Source organism: Dermacentor albipictus, chromosome 1 (assembly GCF_038994185.2).
Source record: "Dermacentor albipictus isolate Rhodes 1998 colony chromosome 1, USDA_Dalb.pri_finalv2, whole genome shotgun sequence".
Classification (NCBI taxonomy): domain Eukaryota; kingdom Metazoa; phylum Arthropoda; class Arachnida; order Ixodida; family Ixodidae; genus Dermacentor; species Dermacentor albipictus.
The window spans coordinates 87,481,905-87,498,030 of record NC_091821.1 but is presented as its reverse complement, the minus strand read 5'-3'; the positions used below and the strand labels follow the sequence as shown (position 1 = coordinate 87,498,030).

Below are 16,126 nucleotides of genomic sequence, written 5' to 3'. Positions count from 1 at the left end.
TAGTCATACGGGTACGGTTTCGACCCTGCGTTTGAAATTTCGCGCCATTATGACGATTCGTGCTCACTGGGAGGTGCTGCCACCTCTTAGGGCTTACAAGAAGCGTTTGAAATTTGCGCTGTCTTTTCGGGGAGATAAACAGAACTGATTTCTAGCTTCAGCGCGTCGCGCAGACTGCGGTAACACCCTTTTGCGGTTTCTGTTTCGGTGCGCGATCGCAACGGAGATGCGCGAAACGTCATCTTTCTCTTTGTCGGCACTCTCTTGCAAAGGTGGTGGAAGTTGATTTCTATCTCGATTGACGCTGCTCTTAGCTTGTTTATAACCGCCGCTCGCGATGTATTCCCGCTCTCTGCGGCAACGCGCTTTTGCGGTTTTTGCGATAAGGCGCTGTGCGGAGACCCATGTTTCAAGGAGTACTGCTCTGAAGTACTATTGAACATTTTGCAGTTCTGAGGGATGCCGACATCAAAATACTGTTCCTAATTTTTTTTACTATTTATTCCCGACTTTATACATCTTCTAGATTCAAGATCCGCAATAAAGTAATTTGACCACCTGGGAAAGTTTTTTTCAAAATAATTCGACTCTCAAAGGGTTAAAACCTATTCCTTAACTATACATGCATGCACCCGCCGTCGCCTGTCACAGTATGAGCACAGAGACGCCTAATAATTGTACTGGCAGGCCTTCAGGGCTCTTCTGGACTTGGTTGTGGCCATTTGGCTCATGGGGGGCAGTGGAACGCATGCATTCATTTTTTCAAACTGCTCGATTTTACACGCATTTTCGCAGTAGGTAACCCGAAAAATTGGACTGACTGTAGATACTACAAGGGAGAAGAGCAGAAATATATTTGATGTTACGTATAACTATGCAGCACAAATTAACCCTCTGAGGGTCGAATTATTTTGAAAAAAACTTTCCCGGGTGGTCAAATTATTTTTTTGCGGATATTGAATGTACAAGATGTATAAAGTCGGGAATAAATAGTAAAAAAAATTAGGGAACAGTATTTTGATGTCGGCATCACTCAGAACTGCAATATGTTCAATAGTATTTCAGAGTGTGGTACTCCTTGAAACGCGAGTCTTCGCGCAGCCGCAGAGAGCGAGAATACCTCATGAGCGGCGGCGATAAACGAGCTAAGAGCCGTGCCAATCAAGATAGAAATCAACTTCCGCCGCCCCTGCGATAGCGTGCCGACAAAGATAAAAATCACGTTTCGCGCGCCTCCGTTGCGGCAGAACCGAAACCGCGAAAGCGCGTTGCCGCTGATAGCGAGAATACCTCGCGAGCGGCGGTTATAAACAAGCTAAGAGCAGCGCCAATCAAGATAGAAATCAACTTCCACAGCATTTGCAAGAGTGCCGACAAAGAGAAAAATGACGTTTCGCGTGCCTCCGTTGCGATCACGCGGCGAAACCGAAACCGCAAAAGGGGTGTGTCCGCAGTCTACGCGACGCGCTGAAGCTTGAAGTCAGTTCTGTTTATCTCCCCAAGAAGGTAGCACCTCCCAGTAAGCGTGCATCGTCATTATGGCGCGAAATTTCAAACAGAGGGTCGAAACCGTACCCGCACGGCGAAGACCTTGCGGGACAGAAAACTGCCGCCGTACATGTACGGCAAAAACCGTCAAAGGGTTAACATTACAAAATGCAAATGAGTATCACAAAGTTGACTACAAAGTAACAAATAAATTAAGAATGATGAAATCTATTATAAATGCCTAAGCTAGAGAATGATATTGTGCAAGAGAAAATAGAGTTGCAGAAAATCATAGCATCAAGAAAGATATTTACTATAATTAGTAATTACGTTAAATATCTTTTCTTGATGCCATGTGTGCAAATATCGAATATCCCCATATCAAATCGAACAGTGAACGTTCGACTAATTCAATGCACGAATTGAATATCTACTATTCAATTTATCAAATATTTAACATATTCAGTGAAATAGATTATCATAGATCCACATGCCGCATGTGCCGCGGAGCCCCTTGTGGTCGATGCCGCCCAAGCGAGCGTTTCCCTTTGTTTTCCCTGCAGAGACCATTGAATGCACAGCCGACGGATCGCCCCGGCTGACGCTGTAGTGGACTGTCATTGCAAGCGCTCCCCGACATCAGCTTGACGCGGGAATAGCACACACAACCCCTGGCATCACGTCGGCCGGGGCCGTTAGAAGCTTTGTCTGGGTCAACATCAAAAACATTAGCAGCGCATATTTTGTAAAGCCAAGAACAGCCAAATTGCCGCCGATAGGCATGCAGATCATGTTGGATACGCAGCGAAGAATTTCACGGCGCTTCAGCAGCCATCAATCTGATCCACACGGGTGACCTCAGGACCAATCGCATAATGAGTCATCTGTATAAATATACTAGCGACGAGCATTCCACGTTGGCTTGCGGCCCGTTACCACAACGGCCAGTGGCATAGTTTTGTCATGGCCACACTGCCTAGGCCATTATAGTAAAACCTCGTTAAACCTTTACCCGCTTAAGGGGGGATACTGCTATTGAAATAATGTGTCATTCTCTTTTTCATCAATATTTATACATGCATATTGCGTGTTTCTTGTGGCCGATGCACATGGGCGCTCGGACGAAGACGACGAATGCTCTCTGGCTGTCGGCTGAACTGGCCAGCGCTGCAGTTCCCTTTTGTAAATATACTTTGTAAATAGCCTCCAGTCTTAATCCTTTGTTCGCATAACAATATTAATGAAACTTTGCAGTCTTATTAAGATTTCTGAGCTGATTTCAAATATGTAATTAGTTTTGTTGTTGTTTATTGTAGAAACTAATTGACCTACATTTCACTTCCATTGTTTAAGACCACAATGTAAAATAAATGGCACAATAAAAGATCATTTGTAAGGCATGTTTAGATAGCATAAATGCTATCTAGCACATAAAAGCTATAAAAGCACATATTTTATTTGACCCTTAAAAGATATTTTACAGCCTATTGAATACAAACCCACAATATATGGCGACTATGTGGCAGAAACTGTAGCAAAATAATTTCCAAAGTGAAAACAAAAAAATTTGCTTGCTACAGTCGACTCCCGATAATTCGAAGCCGTTTTGGAATTTTCGGTTAATTAGAAGTGAAGTGCTGGTCCCGTCAGTTTTGCATGTAATCCTACAGAAGAAATCACTCGGTAATTCTAAGTCCTCATCCAGTAATATTGTTTAATTGGAAGTTAATTTTCAGCCAGGATCCTCAAGGTGACCGTCATTCTTTGGTAGAATGTGCAATTTTTCAAGTGTTGCAACAGTTCCGTGCTCCGCGTTGGTGTCATCGCCACCGCAGCCGCCCGCAACGCCATCCTTCTTGGAGCGGCGCGATTATTCATTGCTACGGCTGTCGTGGCCTCCGCGATCAACTCCGGCGGGAGGCGAAGCGGCTCCCGCCGGAGGCCACGCGCGGCTGCCGCACGTGGCCGGAGCTGATCGCGGAGGCCACGCGGGTGCCATAGGTGCACACAGCGCTGCATACTGGCAGTAGCGAGATTGTGCGAGATTAGTTTTGCAGCGTGCGCAGCGTATGTCGAGGCGTGTGTTGGTCGAGCGCCTTTGTGCGAGTAGCTCGTAGGCTAGGTTGTTCCACGGGTGATTCGGAATTGACTGTACCTGGTCGCACAGTTTATAGCCATGGCAAACCGTGGCTCTTATCGCACGCTCGACCTGGCAACGAAAGTCGAGGTTTTGAAGGAAGTTGAGAAGGGAGGTGCCGCCAAACAAGACATAGCGCGGAAGTACGGGATCAAGCCGAACACGCTCTCAAACTACATCAAGAACAAGCGCACAATAATGGATGCATTTCAGAACGACAAGTTCAAGACTTCTCGGAAGCGAATGCGCACTGGCGCTTACCCAGTGTTGGAGAAGGCTCGGCTGGTTTGGATTAGGGAGGCCAGAAGCAACAAACTTCCTCTCAGCGGAGACATCGTTGCGGTGAAAGCCCGAACGCTTGCAGCAATGTTGGGTATCGATGACTTCGTTTCGTCAGATGGATGGCTGACGCGCTTTAAAGATCGCCGTGACCTGATTTTCAAGAGCGTGTGTGGTGAAAAGGCGTCCGTTAACCAGGAAACATGCGCCACGTGGAAGGACGGAAAGCTGCGTGAATATCTCGCCGAATACAGACCGGAAGACATCTTCAATGCGGATGAGACTGCACTCTTCTATCAGCTTCTACCAGAGAAGACCCTGACATTCAAGGACGACGACTGTGCTGGGGGCAAACGCAGCAAGGAGAGATTGCCGGGGCTGATCGCGGCAAACATGACTGGCACGGAACGATGTCGGTTACTTGTGATCGGGAAAGCCGCGAAGCTGAGATGTTTTAAAGGCGTGAAGATGCTGCCTGTGGACTATGAGGCGAACAAAAAAGCGTGGATGACGGCCGAAATCTTCAAGAGCTGGATAAGCAAATTGGACCGCAAGTTTGCTGCTTCGAACTGCAAGGTGTTGCTCCTTGTCGATCACTGCAGTGCTCACGTGAATGTGCCAGCCTTGAGTGCAATACGCCTCGCATTTTTGCCTGCAAACACAACGGCTGTTTTGCAGCCAATGGACCAAGGCATCATCAAGAATGTTAAAGTCCTGTACAGGCGGCATCTCCTCGAGCGCATGATTTTGTGTATGGATAGCTCCACAAAGTACGAAGTGAGCCTGCTTAGTGCCATCCACATGTTGGCGCGAGCATGGGATCGTGTGAAGCAAGAAACAATCGCAAACTGCTTCAGGGCTTGCGGTATTGTGGCAGCTTCTTCGGAGGATGCCTCCGAAATTTCAGCGGAGAAAGCGTCAACAAGCGAGCTTGACGGCACTGATTTTGGTGATGCTCTTGGGGACGTCAATTTTGAAGATTACATCACCGTAGACAAGGCGGTCGAAACGTGCGGTGTGCTGACAGATATCGTAATTGTAGAGATTATTCAGCCCCAGGAAGTGACCCAGGAAAGCGACGATGATGTTGAAGGCGAGCCGCAACCTAATGTTGAATTCCAATGGTAGATCGCGAGCACTCGGCCGGATCACGAACGGAGCGCGTCGCTCCGACTGAGATCGCTCTCATCTGCTCACACCTTATCTGCGAAGGGAATGCGTGTGCTCCCGCGGGGGCACTTAGTACAGGAAAATCCAGTGAGAGGGCGCTAGGACAGAGAGAGGAACAAGCGCTTGGAAGCGCTTGGAAGCGCAACCTGCCACCCCATTTCACTGTCCGTGTCAGAAGAATCATCACTCGACTTGGAAATTGTACTGTCTGAGTCGGAGCTGTCTAGGAGCGCAAACAAAATCGCACGGCGCGAAGCGGCGTCCACGTTTCCCATGTCGTCCATAGCTGCCCGCGACCGGAAACAGGCGACTGTGACATGAAGCAGAGGCGGGTGAAGGAAATACGTTACGAGGACTTCCGGTCAAATCTGCCGATTTCGGCGGAGAAAATATTTTTGCTTCATGGAGCAATCCGGGATCAGCGGCTGGTCCCAATCTGCCATTGGAACACACAGCTCACGCTCCCATTCTGCCATTGGAATAAGATTGCTCCATACAGAGCAGAAAAACTTGATCTGGATCTGCCATTGAAATTCAACATAAGGCTGCCGATGTAGCTGCGGGCCTTGCTCTCGCGGAGCGCTTCTTTGCCGCTGAAGGTAACGCAGAAGAAGCGTTCCGCCACATCTACAGCCTGCAGAACTTGCTTTCAGCAGCGCGATTCGGCAAGAAGAAGCAAAGCAAGATGACCGACTATTTTTCTTAGAGAAAATACTTGATTTCGCCACAAATAAAGTGCTGTTTTTTGTGTTTTGTGCTTAATTGGAAGTTCGTTTAATTCGAAGTTTTTTGCGGTCCCCGTGAACTTCGTATTAACGGGAGTCGACTGTATACTGCATAGAGTATACATTAGGCTCTGTTCTGCAAAAATATCTTTAGTGCTATCTGTTCTTGGTGTTAAGATATCGAGGCCAGGATATTACATGGAGTCCAAAATTTGTGTTTTAAGAAAAGTACAAAAAACAAACAGTATTAAATATGAGCGAACATGGAATCCAGAATAACCATTTTTGATACTCGCTCTACACACATGAAACTTTCAGGACACATCCAATCTTGTGTGCTGCTTATAGATATTTAATTAGATTTTTTTTCTGAGGTTAATAACGGAAGTAGTTACAATTCTTCCTGCGTTAAAAAATTGGGATGTGAGTTGCAAAAAATGTACTGCAACAACATAGCTAAAATGAAGCAGGTGTGTTCCTGGATGTTCAAATACTGCAAGTTAGTACTTGGATGTTTGTATCTGTACTTTAGCCAAAGTTATGGAATTCTAAAGTTGCAGCTTTAAGAATGTGAATTCTTGTTGGTGATTTCTACAGGATTTCAAAATATTTAAGTGCTAAGACACTATGTCACACTTTTTGTACACTCTCTGACTTGCACGCATTCAGGAAAAAAAATGACAAGAATTGAATGAGTAGAAAGAACACAGTGCTGATCTCAAAATTTTAGACATTAAAAAAGCTATACTTGAAAAAAAACAGGGAAAATATAAATCTGAAGCTTAAAAACCGGAAAATAATAATTACAATATAATTAGCAATGCAAAATTATTCTGCTCATGTACACATTAGGCACAGCACACGTAGAGGCTCGTAACAGAATCTAGAATGCACCAACACAAACCCACGTATGTGCGAGAGGCACGGGAATAGGCATTGGCACATCGTCTGCGGTCTCCAAAGTAAACCTACATGGGGGGACTGAGGAAAATGGTTAGCTTCGCTGTTGCATTGTTGCCGATGCGGTACGAGATTGCGCGATGCAGCGACTTATCTCCGGCGCGATCTTGTCGGCTCGTCTGAACCTTGGGATAACCGTCTCCCCTTTCTTGCCGTAGGAAGTAGTCTACTTCTTCCTACGGCAAGAAAGGGGAGGCGGTTAGACGAGGTCGTCTGCTAGGCCTGGTTGCCATAGCAACAGCCAATCAAAAGGCGCCTCTCAGTGCACTGGCGCGCTGAGCTAATAGGAGGGACATGTGCATCGCGAGCTTCGTCAGACCAGCCCCCAATTGTTTTACATTTGTGCTTTTTCTATGCAGCCATTGTGGGTGAGGATGCAGGGAACTGAGAGGCAGAACTTTGAGTTTTCGAACAATACCAAGGTGACGGCGCTCAGCGGCGGAAAAGACGAGAAACAACGTCGTGCACTCCGGTGTTTCTGCGAGATTTTGACGTCGTTTCTCGCCGTGCACACTGACAAAATAATTTTTTTCAGACCCTTAGAGTGCGTTTTTGGGCAAATCTTTTTGATACAGTGTAGATTAGGCATTACAGATGCCAAAACAAGTAGTTCCCAAAAATAGTTTTCTTTTGCGCGATTTTTGGTTTTTAAGACTTGTGTCACCCCTTAAACAGCAGTTTCGTTTTAAAAGTAGTAAAGTCAAATCCCCGACTCAGCGGGCATTGAACATAATGTGTTTTGTATCTGCATAAACCGTACCAGCTTATTGCATTGGTATTGGTTAACACTTAGTGCTTCCACTTTTCGTAGCGAAATCATGGCAGTACGTTGGCACGACAGAACAACGAGCCTCGGAGGTCAGAACGGCCTCCAAGTGCAAACTGAGAGGGTGCTTGGAAGGGTGAAGCAGCATCGACATCATTTCGGTGCCGTGCCAAAGCGTTGTGGCCAGTGTTGTGGTGTTCAAGCTAGGACAAAACCGGGTGCTCAGCATAAAGGAAAAATTAGACATCGTTCATGCTATTGAACGTGGCACGAAGTCGGTACTGCCATGCCAGAGGGATCAACTGGTGACTACGGCTTGTGGCATTTGGAATGCGAAGGAGAAGTTGCTCATCAATGCTGCTGCGACCGCGAAAATATGTCAGCTACAAGGTTCTACTTTTCGCCATCGTTGCCTCTGTTATTACCAAAGTGTCACCTAACGACAGTGATAAGGATGACAAGGAAAGCGACAGCATGGGCGATTTAGGCCGGTCAGTGGCAGATACTGTGCGTTACGTCAGCCTCATGCGGGTGTTTGTCGAGAAGAGGCGGCTGGCGGAAAAGCTGGCTCGTAGCTTGAGTGAATTTGAGGCTGCCGTCATTGCTGCTAGTCTGCCGTGGCATGAAGCGAAAATAACATACTTTTGTCACGCGAAGTGAACAAATAATGCATGTTTTCTGCCCTTTGCTTGTTTGTTTGTACTTGTTTGTACTGCTTGTTTTATGCTCGGCATGCAAAGTGGCAAGAAGACGCCGATCTTTGTAAACGCGAGGCCAAAGCTAAACAGAAGAAGCGACACCATCACCTTGTTCGTCAATGGAGTAAATAAAGTGATTGTGATGATTCTAAATGTGTGTGTTTCCGCTAAAAAATTGGGGAACACTAAAGGGAACACATTGGGAAACCACATGGGGGACTACTTTGGGAAACTACATTAGAAAACAAAAGTGAATCAATAGTTTCTCAATGTGTTCCCTTTAGTGCTTTTACAGTAGCCCCCCCTCCCCCCCTTTTTTACAACACTTCCAGAGGCTACTGTGAAAGCACTAAAGGGAACACATTGGGGAACCACATGGGGGACTACTTTGGGAAACTACATTAGAAAACAAAAGTGAATCAATAATTTCTCAATGTCTTCCCTTTAGTGCTTTCACAGTAGCCCCCCTCCCCCCCCCCCTTTTTTTGTAGCTTTGAGCAACTCGCCACAAAACTAGCTTTGGATTTACACAGCGGGCACGATAGTGTCATGGCCCAGTTGCATGCATTGGCAAAGACAGTGGGTAAACATGAATGGGGTGGAGGCAGGGGGTGCCATGTGAACTTGACGTGACCCTGCAGATTGTAGAATCTCTGACCGGTGGCAAATCACACCAAACCTGACAATGAAATGGTGCGGATGGGTGCCTGCTCTTTGCTGTCGGTGCTGGCAATACGAGTCACGTGACACGCGATCCTTTAGTCTGTGCTGCAAATTGGCCTCACGTTAACCCACCTGCTGCAAAGTTGTGACAGCCCTTCTACATTGTGGAGAAAAAAAATTGGGAAGCAAAACTTTCTATGCAATAAATAAGATTGCTTCAAAACACAAATCCACTATTGAACAGAACCTCATTGGTATTCAGTACAACGGATCGTCACCAATTCATTAGTTTAGGAGGGGAAAGAAAGCACTCGATTCTATTGAACAGAAATTCTATAGATAAAACAAAACATTACCCAGACCTTCATATACTACAACTAAGCTTTAAACAGTTCTGGCATACTTATTTGGTGTTCCCTTAAGCAAGATTAGACCGTGCTGTATGTATTAATTTCTATGAACCTGTGTCACTGATAGCTTGCTAGATTCTTGTTATGCAATGCTAGGAGACTTCTGAGCAGGTGCAGCGCCAAAATTTTTTTGTAAGTAGTATTAAATATGGCGAGAATTTTTTATATTCGATCCAATATTCAGCATTTGTTTCTTGATTCGATTCGAAATCTACTATTCGGTATTTGCACACCCCTAATAATTACCACTTAAAGCACTGTAAGGATACCATGCTTTCTGAACTACTACATTTTATTCCTGTGGTCTTCAGTCAAACACAGGGACATTGTATTCAACAAAAAAAAGAAAAAGACAGGATCAACATTAATCCCCTGAGATTAATATATTAAAGATCAGCCATGTTCTTATCTTACCCTGCACAGCTGAGCCTGTTCTTTCAAGGCCTCCACCGAGTTGCCAAATGCATCCAAGTCAGCCATCAAGGCCTCATGCTTTTTCAGAAGGGCCTGAGAGAAAAAAAAGGACAAGGAACAAACAAATAAAAAATCAACTATCTTTAAACACCAGCATACCCCCCAACCTGCGAACATCCAATATTCTTAAAAACTACCACATACACAACACTGAAAGCTGAGGCTGGGCAAATAGCGAGCATTAAGAAAACCGCAGAAACCATCCACGACAATTGTTAATGTCAGCGAATGACTGAACGCTTTTAGAAAGCTATTCACTTTATTAAAGGAATTATGCACTTGAAGGTACTATATTCTTGTTGCAGTGAGGATATTTAGGAAGTGTCTGTTGTCCCATTGCACAAATCTGTATAGAACAGAACTGTTAGCCAGTACATTTGTAGTGGTTCCAGAGCCCTCTCCTGCACCAAACACAGTGGGAGAGGGCGGCGGAACAAGATAAGCGCAATACTTTCCAAGCGCTCCACCACAACATCTAAACCTTCATAGGTCCCAAAACTATCATGATGAGGCGGTGTACCAACAAGTGCAGAGAAACAGCTATTCACTTATATACACAACAATGTTACCAAGGCACGCCCTCAAAGGACCAAAGCTCTACTTTCCCACAGTCACCCATTGGCTATCTTCACATCATTGGAATAGCCCTGAAAGTTTAATAAAATTTGACTAAATATTTATTTTGCCATTGCAAATTCCATATCTACAACTCATGAGTTTGAGAACTATGTTAGCATCAAAGGTTCTCTAAAGGGGCCTTGAACGACCCCTTGAACTTGGTTAAAGAAGAACCCATGGATAGAAACCCACTGCTGTTAACATCTTAGCCAAGTTTTGCAGTTGTGCGCGGCACGTGGAGCTCACAAGCGGAGCACAAGGTCACTTTTTTTCAAACAATCTCTATTCAACAAAAGCCTGCTCCTCGCTTTTCTCTATACTTTATTTCGTAATACAGCAGATCCCCATGCGCGACTGCTATTGGTCAACAGCTGAGGCCAATCAAGAAGGGTGGTAGGACCGGTATGCTTCTTCCTACTGTTAATGTGCATATTTATTGACTAAGTTTAATAAACTGATTGAAGTAAGCGAAAATCTCAAATTTTGGTAAGAATTACATACATACTTCTGGAAGAAACTAACTATTGTCTGCTCACACTCGGCCACAGCCGCCTAGGTAGGAATTAAACTGGCCACCCTGCTTATTGATGTCATAGACGTTGGGTCTGGAGCATTTAGACTAGTTTGAACATACAATAGCCTCAAACCATGCAAAACTTAAGCTCAGACCACATGCATGCTTGACAGCGCATGCTCACTCCTGGCCACTCTTGGTTAGATGACTTGGCAGACTTTGCTTAATAATGAGCTATTGACAGTGCTTCAAAATTTGCAAGTTGGATGTGGCTGGCTGGTGAAGCTGGTCCAGGAAAAAGCAGGACCACACCATGAAGCACGGCCACACTGGAGCATACGAGTGCAAGCACCCGCTGAAGCCCTGTTGTGCACAAAGCAAACACTGCGCATATACACTACAGTTGCATGTAGCTGTGGTCTGCTACGTAGTATACTGTACAATGCGGAATATAGGTCGAGGCGGAATATAGGTCGACCCCCTAACATTGAAGCAAAGAAGTCAACATAAAAATTATAAGGCACAAAACTTCATTTTATTTAGTGGTGCCACCAGACTCGTCACCTGCTAATTCGTTTGAGCTGTCTGAACTCTCGTCCGAAGACGAGTGCTTTTCACTGGCTGCGTCCCACAATATGTCATTCTCGGTGCCGTCCAAGGAATTGCTAATGCAACACTTCTTGAATGCCCGCACCACCATATCGTCGGGCAGCGAGCGCCAAGCCTGCGACACCCATGTGGCCACAGTGGCGAGAGGCGGCCTGCCTGGCCGGCCGGTTGGGGTCGTCGGGTTGTCGCCGGCCATCCAGTGTTTATATTGTTCCCGGACACGGTCATTAAAGGGCTTGTTGAGCACGACGTCCAGTGGCTGAAGTGTTGACGTCGTGCCTCCCGGAATGACGGCGAGTTCCGCCCTCCCGTCGCGGAGTGCCTGCTTCACACCTGCGGTCAAGTGCCCGCGAAAGGCATCCAAAACGAGCATGCTCGGACACCGCAGGAGTGCGCTGGGTCGCCGATTCCAGACTGTTCTAATACAATTGAGCATGAGGGCCTCGTCCATAGAGCCCTTTTCATTCACGCGAACGACAACCCGCGGGAAAGCCTCTTTCGGCAGCGTCTTCCTCTTGAATATTATGTATGGGGGCAGCTTTCTGCCGTCTGCAGTACACGCGAGCATCACCGTGAAGCGCGAATGCTCGTTCCCCGTAGAAAGAAGCTTTACTTCTTTTGCGCCGCATTCGCACACTGTGGTGGGCGACGGCATGTCGAACCACACCGCCGTTTCATCCGCGTTGCCGATCTGTCCCAACATGTAGCCATGCGGCTGCTGGATACGGGTAACATAGCGCTGGAATTCGACCAGCTTGTCCTCGTATGCCTCTGGCAGCTTCTGGCAGATTATTGTGCGCCGTCGAATCCCTTGCGAATCCCTTGCGTCGCATGAAGCGACGAACCCAATAAATGGAGCCCTTGAATTGTTCCTTGGGCAGTCCGGATTCTCGGGCGATCTCAATAGCTTTGATGCAGATGGGTTCTGCTGTCGCTGGCAACGATCTGGCATGATGCTCGCGGACGAAATCCGTCACCCTGTCTTTGAGCTCCAGGTGCACTGCGCCATAGAATAAAGAACCACGCGGCGCCCGCGAGTTGGGCCGCATAAGTCACAGAGGGGGCAATAACAATGCGGATGCTGAAAGGTCTGCGCTCCTACATGTTGCCAGACGACTATTCATGTTGTGCCAAGAGCCGGTATATAAGTCGAGGGGTGAACTTTTAGTAATATTTTTTGGAAAAAACCTCGACCTATATTCCGCACTATACGGTAGATAGCGCGGCTTGCACGTGGTGCCGCGACGAGTCCGCTGGCTAAGTGCACTGCGGCTCGGTGAGGACAACTGCGTTTGGCACCTCGTATGCACCAAAATCAGAAATGGTCGCATCCATGTGAACACCCAAAATCAAATTTGGACTGCGTGCCACAGTGATGTTCTGTAGGAGGAGCGTTGTGGACATGCCCTGCTCCACCATAGCCTTCGCAGTGCAAGGCATGTATAAGAGCAGAAGAACTGCATAGGGGATGTTTGATTGCCAATAACGCCACTTCTGCTGAATACAAGGAAGTAATTTTTGTGGAAAGTATTTCTGAAATAGCCCAATTTACCTTCAAATGCATTTTTCCTCTTGATAAGAAGACGTTCAGGGCCCCTTTAATCTGATGTATTTACTGCTGGCTATGAACACACCCCAAAACTGTTTCATAAGAGCCTGTGCCCTTTGCATCGGCGGTGAAATTCTTACCACCAACCACAATAACAGACAAAATAGCCAAAGAAAACTATTCACTATAAAAAGTCAGTGTGCCCTGAGCGCAAAGTGAGATATGAACGCAATTTATGAAAGCTCATTTACCTTTAGGAGCAGGACGGAAGTAGCAGTCAACTTAGAGCACCAGAAACTGTTTGGGAATTGAAGCTGAGACCAAAGCCTATTCGGGGTGCTCAATCTACCACCTGCGCTAACCAGGAGGCCAGCAGATGGCAGAGCGAGGTCAAATTAATCAATAACTCAAAGTGCAGGAACACCGAGTTTTTCCCTTTGGTCCCTGGAGAAGGACAAAAATCCTTCAACTGAAGCTTTCGAAGAATCTCATATGGGTTACCTTTGTAGTTTCCTGCTACTCTAAAGTGTATGACAAGTTTTCCCGTTTGCGAAAGCAAACACAAGGACAGTGTTTACAAACAGAAGCAGACCTCAGCCGAATCTTCATCCTTGCCATAGTCCTGGCTGCCAACAATGGGCTCTTTCTCTTTCATCCATGACTCTGCTTCGTTGGCATCGGCAAAATATTGGTGAGCCTGGAGTGAGTCTTCCAGATCCCGTTTCCGTTGCAAAGCCTTGTCCTGCAAAAGAACAAAAGAGACAATACAACATAGGAAATTGGAACATTTTTACAACGGTATCAGAAGCACTAATGTCACGCATTTTGGACTCTGCATGATGCACATGAAAATGCAAAAGGTAGCTTACAGATCAATCACATGTAGTATGAGTACCTATCTGCAAGTGGCAGACCAAAATAAGTCCAGAAAATGGCTTCCATGCGAACAAATGCTGGATGAGGAAAAGAAGAAAGGTACTCTAAGCAAGCCACTATGCATCAGCTTCAAGCAGGGTGGTATTTCAGAGATGTCGAGATCAGAATTGAAATACTGCCAATTTTTGTTACGAAAAATTCAGCACTAAACCCAGGACAACCCACAAAGAAGAGAAGCGTAAGAGATGAGACAGAACCAGTGCTTGTCTCGTCTCTTCTTTGTGGGTTGTCCTGGGTTTTGCAAAGAGTTTTTTATCTTCAAATTACCACGTACCAACCAGCCCCAACCGAAGTTTTATCGATTTCCGTTGATTCGAGCCTGACGGAACCGACGAAATTAATCGATTTATCCGGCGGGTCGAATTAAACAAGATGTAGAAAAAATATCAAAATACACCACTGATTCCTTCCAGTATTTGCCTGATTTAACATGACCCTCAATAAAATGTGCACTCACTGTATGTGTCCAAAGTAGAGAACTAACGTAGATGTAACATTGAAGCTCCTCAACAAAGCAGAAATCTAACGCGCACCTGAAAAATATGAGCAAGGGCTAATACATGTTGCACAGTGGCAGCTAGTTTCTTAAGTCAGCTTCGCCGCAATACAGCCATGTTATGCAGCAAAGCATATGAACGTCATGAATGTGGTTTTCGGTTAAATTTTTGCACGGAGAAAAATGTGCTCATTAGAAATGGATAAATACCGTCATCAGACATTGTAAGCTACCATTATTGTTTGCAGATGCTCCTAGGGCAGGCCAAAAACAGACATTTTTGACATGAGATGGTATGTGTTCAATGCATTCACTGTCCTGTAAGCTGTTCCAAACAGACGCTATGGTCTGTCTATAGTGGCCCCATGTCAAGACATAGGGTTACTATGGGGTCAGGTGCATGCATGCTGACTGGTCAAGTACGAATTACTCAGCAAAAGCTAATTAGGATCGAAGTAACGAAAGTTCGGGCCCATACAAATGCATGGGTGCCGGCTGGCACCTTCAGTCGAGATCAAATTAACCAGAGTCAAATCAACGGAAGTTATTGTTTAGGAGAGAGGCACACTAGAATTAAAATACTGTACAAGCAAACATCAATCTGTGGACAGCAATTGCCACACGACTGGCCGCTCGAGCCACTGCCAGTGTATTTGCGGGCTTCTTTGATGCTTAGAAAAAAACACCATGTAGCATGTATTGAGCCACAGAAAGCTGTATTGGGAATTTCTCATGTTGCTCTACAATTTTCTCATTGACACTTTTCATCAAATTATAATAATTGAAAAGTTAATTAAGACTAATTATCTAATTAGGCAGAGTGCAACAAATTATCTGAGTATGTCCTAGCAACAGCGAACAACATTACCTTGGCTCTGTCCAGCTACGTAGCATTTGCATGTGTTTGAAGTTTGGCTCAAGTGAAACAACCTGTTAACAGCCCACTATACAATGTCAAAGTTAATCACCTCTGCCATATGGCCACAAAGAAAATGCATGATGCGAGGACATTGTACAGACCCTTAATATACTGGATCTATGTGACTATTTAGTAAAAAACTTGTCAGCAGTTTCCTTTAATGACATTACGTTCACTACTGAAGAAAACAAAAGTGTGGAGGCTGTGGCCAACATTGCTTCCCGACATAATATACACCCCAGTTCCAAAGCTCTTTCAATGAACAAGTTCACTAACCATTCATGTTAAATGTTTAGTTACAAAAAAATGCACTTCTAAGCACAAGAAACACAATCTGTTTATGTAAATAACTACAGCATAATGACATCTTTGCACTACCTTGCAGAAGCAGGTGCTGTTGAGTGCAAAAGAACGGAGCATGATACGGTGACACACATGACATATAAAAGCTTTTATTACACAATAGGGCTGAAAGACTCACTTTGAGTTGCTGCCATTTTTCACTGAGGTTCTGAATCCGTTTGTTAATCTCATCATGTGCAAAGTGACCATCTGCCACCATGTTCTCCCCGGCCTCACAGACACTGCGAACACGGTTCTCATGATTGTTGATTTCTGCAAGCACTGCCTGGTGCTTCTTGATAAGGTTCTGCACTCCAATCAAGTCACGTCCTGAAAGAAACATTTAGGGCTTGCTTTGACACAATATGGCTTT

At 45.6% G+C, this 16,126-nt stretch overlaps 1 protein-coding gene across 3 annotated transcripts in view; it reads right to left on the bottom strand.

Moving 5' to 3' along the window:
• alpha-Spec (alpha spectrin) overlaps window positions 1-16,126 on the bottom strand; it is a 165,912-nt gene that overhangs the window by 77,561 nt on the left and 72,225 nt on the right. For all 3 annotated transcript variants that reach the window (XM_065426522.1, XM_065426521.1, XM_065426523.1), the window contains exons 19-21: window positions 15,893-16,083; window positions 13,653-13,802; window positions 9,711-9,803 (exon numbers count right to left, since the gene is read on the bottom strand). In XM_065426522.1, coding sequence (XP_065282594.1) covers window positions 9,711-9,803; window positions 13,653-13,802; window positions 15,893-16,083 — 434 coding nt within the window. The remainder of the gene's footprint in view (window positions 1-9,710; window positions 9,804-13,652; window positions 13,803-15,892; window positions 16,084-16,126) is intronic.